Source organism: Phalaenopsis equestris, unplaced genomic scaffold, assembly GCF_001263595.1.
Source record: "Phalaenopsis equestris unplaced genomic scaffold, ASM126359v1 Scaffold219045, whole genome shotgun sequence".
Lineage (NCBI taxonomy): Eukaryota > Viridiplantae > Streptophyta > Magnoliopsida > Asparagales > Orchidaceae > Phalaenopsis > Phalaenopsis equestris.
The window spans coordinates 55,083-62,701 of NW_018237447.1; the positions used below are offsets into that span (position 1 = coordinate 55,083).

The 7,619-nt window shown below is 33.9% G+C and overlaps 1 protein-coding gene across 1 annotated transcript in view; it reads left to right on the plus strand.

Moving 5' to 3' along the window:
- Positions 1-401: 401 nt before the first annotated feature.
- LOC110037364 (putative membrane-bound O-acyltransferase C24H6.01c) overlaps positions 402-7,619 on the plus strand; it is a 98,881-nt gene continuing 91,663 nt past the window's right edge. Inside the window, 6 exon segments of the mRNA XM_020741995.1 lie at positions 402-1,072; positions 1,247-1,302; positions 1,458-1,657; positions 1,742-1,790; positions 2,748-2,851; positions 2,940-3,004. Of these exon segments, the coding sequence (XP_020597654.1) occupies positions 970-1,072; positions 1,247-1,302; positions 1,458-1,657; positions 1,742-1,790; positions 2,748-2,851; positions 2,940-3,004 (577 nt within the window). The 5' untranslated portion in view covers positions 402-969.

Here is a 7,619-nt window from a genome sequence, read left to right on the forward strand (position 1 = left end):
GTCATTCATTCGAACCGAGACTCTCATGCCAATTGTCATGGACTAACTTATCTCTAGTCACCCGTGCAACTTTAGTGCTCTTCCTTTGCCTAAATCAGTCTATCGCTCACAACACTAGAACTTGAATGCACAAAACACACTAAAAAGAATAGAGAGAAGTATTAGAAAAATGAACACTTCACTAAGAGAGAAGAATTACAACACTTGAAAGATTGAAAGCTTTACTTAAAGACTTATGAATGAGTGATGAATCTTTATTTATAGTTTTCTCCCAAGCCTTACGAACTTTCTATAGTACACTAGAATAATTTTTAGATAGTTCTATATAATTCTTATCTATATACATGGTACTAAATCCTTCTAAATTATTTTGGAGTTTATCCTTAGACAATTTTCTAAAATAAGGTGAAATTTTCTAGAGTTGCCGGGGTTACTTCTCCTACATGTAGAGTCTTTGAAGTTGGTGGGGGTGTGACACTCAGCTCTCCTTTTTGGCGAGACCGCCGCCATAGTCCTCTCTCACGCGAAACTCCCCGGGGAACGTTCAACCTCCGGTGCCCTCCTCCGTGCCGGAGCTCCTATCCAAGGGTTTTTAGCGCGAGCATTTGATCTCTCTCCCGCCTCTGCCGATTTTCGCACGGGTCTTCCTCGGGCCTCCTTCGACACCGGCGGCCAGCTCCCGCAGGCCCTAGCCCTCTCTCACGCGAAACCTTAGTTGGCTTCTAATATTGCTGAACAAACAATTCCTTATATTTACTTACTAATTGAAAAAAAATTATAGCGACTTTAATTGTTGTGATGTTAGTTTTTTCAAGTTAATTGGTTATTTTTGCTGTGTTTTTTCTTTGATGGATACTATGGTTTTTTGGATTCCATTTTGCAATTGGAATATTTTTCCATAGTTCGAGGGTCTGCTGTGCATTGAGCTAAAGTTGTTTGACATTGATCTCCCAAGGGTGAGGAGTAGTGATGGGTCATTTGTTCTGGAAAAGAAGCGAGCTTTTATTCCTCATTCTCTATGCAGTGACATTCTATGTTATTGTCATTCAACGATCTCTGTACTTATCACATGGTAATCTCTCCCTTTAATTCTTTAGTGCACATAGTCAACTCACACACACACGCACCTAATAAACTGGTTTATCGTTGTCTTTTCCTTTAATACGCGATCACTAACACATTTTTCTTATTATTTTCTGAAGTTGTATATGTCAATCTTCAATTTTGTCACCTCTTCATAACACAGATCATTCTAGAGAACTTTACAGTCTTCGTCGAGGGTGGATGTTTAATCATCTAAATGTATGTTTATGGTCTTTATGTTATGGTTCTTTGTCATTTTGAATGGTTATTATCTATTTGTTCATCAATGATTCTGTCATTAGTTTCAATGGAAATATGCCATGGAGGATTGGTGAATGATACTTATAAATCTGCTCTTTCTTCCTTCATGATAGGACCTTTCTGATGCACAATGGAGAAACTTTCATGGAAATTTACCTATTCTTACAAATTTGCCTATTCTTACCTTTGTTTTCGGAATTTTCACTTTTGGAGCAATTGCCTTGAGAAACCAATTTAACTTGAAAGGGAGGGGCATGTCAGTTGTCTGGTTTATTATGTCGTTGGCATACATCTTACACTTACATGGAGCATGGTATGCATTTTGGTTTCTAACATACTATCTTTTTATTTCTTTGAATATCTTATTTTATTAACCCATCAACTCTTAAAATTGCAGTGTAGTGTTTGTCCTCTCAATTGCTTCAGTGAACTTTTTCCTCGCAAAGGTTTGCTCTTTTCTCTGGCTTCTTTTGAAATTTAAAAAATTGAAATTAATTGATAAGCATAACAAAATGGTTATCAGAAGTGAATTTAATAATATGGCCTCTTGAAATTTATATTGGTAAAATATCACTAAGTTATTAAGAAAAGTCCTAGTTCATTAAGCTCTTGCACATGCATGTTCAGGAAGGGGTTGTTTGAAGCAATTTTTTGGAAGCGGTTGTTTGAAGTAACTTTACTATCTAATTGACGGAGGGTTTGTTTCATGAAACTTTTACTGGTTGAAAACCTATATAATTTTTTTTTTTCAGTGTTGTAAATACTGAAATTAATCATTGAAAATTTTTGTTTCGTTTCAGCTGTTTATATGCATCCCAATATGTACTAACATTCAAAAAAGTTTCCATTCTCTGTCCATGAAATATGCAATTTTCAAAGCTCCAGTTACCTACTAATGGTTGTAGTTTATCTCAGGTCTTTGTGCTAAACTTGTATTCATTTTACAATTAATTTTTAGTTATATGGTTTCTATTTATTATTGAAAATAACTATTTGTGTCTCTCCTATGAATTCCAAAAATTGTGACCATGGAATGCAAATTTTATAATTCTTCTTCATTGCTGAAATAGATATCTATTTAGGTTAGTTGAATTAAACTTATCATCATTTCTTATTCAAGAAATAAGTTCTTGATTTTTCTTGACATGGATCATAAATTTGTGCAACTCATTCCTGATAATCTAATTTAAGGTAATACACCACGTATTAAAATTCATGATGTCTTGAACTTAGGAACTTGCTCCTAATCTCGAGCCCAATATTAACATTATCAGTTAGAATTTAAATATTTAAAAGTAGAGATATTTCTATATTTTTCATTTTGTTTCTTACTAATAACTTCATGTGTTTATGTTTAAGAAGTTTTGTCATCTTTTTCTTAAAATTTTCCTTAATTTTGGCAGATTTTGGCAAAATCAAAATTTTACTTATATGTGCTATGGATTTTCAACATATCAGTTCTTTTGTTAAACCGCATCTATGAAGGATACTCTTTCTCTTTATTTGGGTTTGTAACATAAAGTTTGAGGTATTGAATTCGTTTATCTTCCAACTCTATTTATTTAGTCTGAACTTCATTTACTTTTCATCAAAAGGAATCACTGGGCATTTTTGGACAATTACCGCGGCTCTTTTCGATGGCAAATCTGCTTTAATCTTGGTAATCGACACAAAATGTTTGTTCTTGAAATCTTCTGTACCTGAATTTATCTGTAACCTTTGAATGCTGTCATCTAAAGTCTTGGTTTTGTATTTTACAGTCAAGATAATTAAGTCACAGATCAGTGGAGCAGTCTAATTGTGTTTATATTTTAAGCTTGCCATTACATTTGTTTTCCAAATTTGATGTTCATTTTTTTTATTTTCTTGTGCTGCTTTGCCTTAATTGTTTCAGCTACTACCTTTCTAACCTAAAATATAACAAATGGGTCAGAGCAGCTTTGAATGCTATTTGTTGAATGATTTACGGAGCTTGTTTTCCCGCCCACGTTGTGCTTCAACTGACTTTCTATATTTCGGTGCTCTCAGCATTTGATTCACTTGTCATTATTCTGAACGTGACTCAGAACATACCATCACGTTCTATTGTAATCTGTTTGAGAGGGTTCGGTGCATTGGGGGGTAAATTTCTGGAATCTGTGCAGTTACTTAGATGGATATACCGATTACCAATTTATAGGTCTGCACTTAATGATTCGTGTGGGTTAAAATAATTATGAAAGTTTGAATTTTCCATTTGCTTGGCATAGACCCATGATTCCATTGTTGCATATTATTGGATTTCAATGTAACAGTGATCGGATTTTTGTGCTGTTGACCTTAGATTATTTATTATTGGGAGCATAAATTGGAGCCTGACCTTCTTTTCCTGGAAAGAGATTCCAAAAAGCGGATCAGATAGTGGGACTGAGATTTTGTTTTGTAATGTTCTTTTCTGCATTAATTTTTAAAAACTGATCATACCACAATTTTTATTTTTTATTTTATTTTTTTTGAGGAAAATACCTTGTCTTGCATGCACCCTGCCATGGACATTCAAACATGGAGATTGAACTTTTTGAGCAGGTTTTCCATCCAAAGGAGAGTTATTATTTCTATTTTTATTCATTGGACGTAATATGACATTACCACATGAGACCTAAGGCTATATAGCTGTGCTTGGTCAATGGTTTGATATGTGAAGTGCTCGCCCTTTGATAAGGAGGCGTGGTTATCATAATAATGTTTTCCAATTTTTATCTTTCTTTCAATGTTTTCTTCTACCAATTTGACTTTGTATGTTTTGAATCACGGAATTGCCTCTACAATATAGAGATCTATTGTATACATTAATTCCTTTCTTGACATTACATTACAAGAAGCCGAATGCTCTAAGTGGTTCCTTTTTGTAAACCATGTGAAGTTTCAAAGGCAAGACTTGTGATGTGGTACATACATGCCTTCAAACATTCCAAATCAGTCTACAAAAGTCCATGTACTATGGGCCATTTACCAGAAATCAAATCGGAACATAGAATAAGTAAAATTAAGCATACATAAGTCTTTTATTAATATCATTTAAAGCAAAAGCACATTTGGTTACAATAACATCCATTAATTTAAATTTTTGGTAAATGTTTAGAGAATCTTTATGATGTTTCAGTCTATAGAATTTAGTATTTACTATCTGTGTGAATATTTTGTTGATTTTTAGGTCTATGTTTTCAATTCATTTATTTTATCATGCTTAACTAATATAATTAAGATTTTTTTGCTGACCGTCGTTTTATTCATATCCAACTAATAAGGGTAAGGAGTAGTGGTGGGAAATTAGGCATGTATCATGTGGGCCCAAAAAAAAAAAGGAAGAGAAAAATGTGAGGGACCAGTGGGTCTCAATAAAAGAAATGTAAGGGGAAAATGGGGGAGAGATTATTATTTGGATTTACCTGTAATGTGATTTTGAATTGACTCTTTTGATTTGGAGAGAAGTGATGTGCTGTTCTTCATTTTCTTGTGAAACACATGCTATTAACAAAACGCCCGTCACATTGCTTTAACGGATTACGACAAAGTGTTATGCGGTCAACTCCGGCTTAAAGTATAATCTTGGTTGGTTTGCTTCAATTTAGCATCTGTATCGTAATAACTAGGGTTTGGACATTCACTTCTCATCATTGGTTATTGTGGTCATTGAATTTTTGCTCTTTATTTCTTCATACTTTTATTTTGGAGTTAATTTGTGAGTGAATAGAGCCATCTTAAGAAGTGTCCATTGTGCATTTAAAATGTCTGTTTTATTTGTCTACATTTTCCTCTACTATTTGTACACATTTATGCTTTCAAGGTGTTTTTATGTGCAATTGCAGGGTGCAGGTACTAATGAGAGCTTAAGGGCACATTAATGAGGCATAGGAGCAAACTCAAAGGAAGCATCCTAATTCTTTGTAGCATGGTGTAACTACACCCACTTTAAGAACCTTGTCGCCACATTTGCAGGAAGCAGGCGCCAGCTTCAATCCCATGCCACTCCCATAATCGAGAGAATAGAATTGCTGCGCTAGTTTATATGGCACATAGGCACCTGAAGCTGATGCTACTACGCCCAAGTGTTGGAGTAGCTGCGTCAATGTGGTGGTGTGGCTACGCCCCTTAAGGACGTATATATGCGATTCCTAAGCGGGTCCAACTGAGAGTGGGACATTCTAGCACCGCTTTTGCAGAAACTCAACGCCATTTTGAAATCTTAATCTAGTGATATTACATGATAGAACCTTTGTGCTGAGAAGGAAGTTGTGGTAGTTACCTCTTCCGTGGCGATCTGTGGACATATATGGAGCATTCAAGTGGGATGAATAACTCTCTCTGTTGTGTCTCGTGTTTTTCTTTATCAGTGAAAGAGTAAAATTTTGTAAGGAAGAGAGTCAGAGAAATTTTTAGGGTGACTGTGAGAGTATATTGCAGGGACAATTCAGGAGGACTGCCCTGTAGTCTTAGTGCTCATCAGTCAACCATGAAGAGGATTGGAGAACAAAATTGCAAATGAACGGTGTAACTTTTCTTGATTTTTCTTTCTTTACATGTGTACTATATTTGCTTTGATTAATAAAATGTGTTTTGTTTAGTTTAAAAGCATGAATAGTTACTTCTCCATTGATTTGGTGAATAGAAGTTCTAGGATTTAATTTTTGTGTGCATAGAAGTTCTATATTTGCTTTGTGAAATTTTAACCTTTCAGTTTTCATTAACATTTAATCTGGTCAATTGAGTTGTTAAGACTTCTGAATTTTGAGTTTTAGAATGATCTTTAGTGGAACAACTAGGTTAAAACTCATCAACTTAGAAGAATATATGAATATTGCTCTTAAGTTAGTGCAATCTTGTTAGAAAATACTGAATCCTAGGATTTTCACTTGTTTTAGGGAGTTAAACTTGTTTGATGTCCTAACTTATATTATCACCGAATGGGGCTAAAGAAGAAATTTATTCCTGATTGTCACGGTTAATTAAGTCACTTTGTTAATCCTAGACTTTTAGGACTCAATTCAGGGGGGACACTCTCAATCATTTGAATACCTCACATATTTAAACTAGGATTTTCCTCTTGGTTAAAATTAAGCTTAGAAACTTTCAAAAATCACCAAAATTCAAGCTTTTAGGCTAGACTCAAAACTATTATGGTAGAATCTTTTTAGACTTTAAGAATTCACTCGTTTATGAGGGATTGATACACAAGCTCATTTCCTTATACTACTTGGACGGCACATATATTTGTGTGTATGGGCGGTGCTTCATAACACTTGGTTTATATCAAATTTTAGGCACCGTTGCAGGGAAACAATGTTGAATTTTCAATTTTATGAAGATTTTAGTTAAACCGTTAGAGTTTAGATTTGAATATTGTTGCGTTGTACTTCTATTGTTTTTTACTATTTGTTGTCTTAGAAAATTTAAAAATATATCACGTTTTGTTCTTCCTGTTTCTTGCATTAATTTAGCATTGTGATGTTTTACTGCATTTCAGTGATTGTGGAATTGTGTGATGTGTTTTATTTATAATTTCAACACTTATTACTGTTTAGCTTCTTGTTCTTAGTAGTTTGTTTGTGGTGAATTGTTATTTCTATTATAGTTAACGACTCTTACTTGTTAGGTCTAGTGTTGTATATTTTTAGGATTGGATTGGCTAACTTAGTGTCTTTCAACCTGAACTTGAAAGAACTGTGAAAAGAATCAGAAAATTTTAAAAACTAAAGAAGAATGTTGGAGAGATGACAAGCTTACCTTAGAAAGAAAGTATTATCTCTAGAAAAAAATCTATTTGAGTTTTAACAGATCTACCATAAAGGCCACTTTATTTGAACTGAAATTAGCTATTATCTAGATGATGCAAAACAATCAGCTTGGCCACAAAAGACCTCAACCCCCACATAGTTTTTTAAAATTTTGTGCCGCTTTTAGGTATAATGTTGGTTCCAATGCCAACCTTTAGACTAAGGCTTTCCCTTTTTTATTTAGAAATAAGGCTAAAATATGAATCAATTTCTTAGCACCAGGTTCATTTACCCCATGGGACGATTTAGCCAAAAAAATTCCTGGCCAAATATTTTTCCTTTATCTAAAATGATAAACTTAGGAATGATGTTGAAGCACACAGAGATTAAAATCACTTGATTTTTGTTGTCCATTGTGGCCCATGAGTCAGAAAACTTACCATAAAAATTTCAAGTCATTTGGAGATCATTTAATATTTTTAATTGATTTTTAAAAGTGACCATCAAATTTGAAACTTAAAT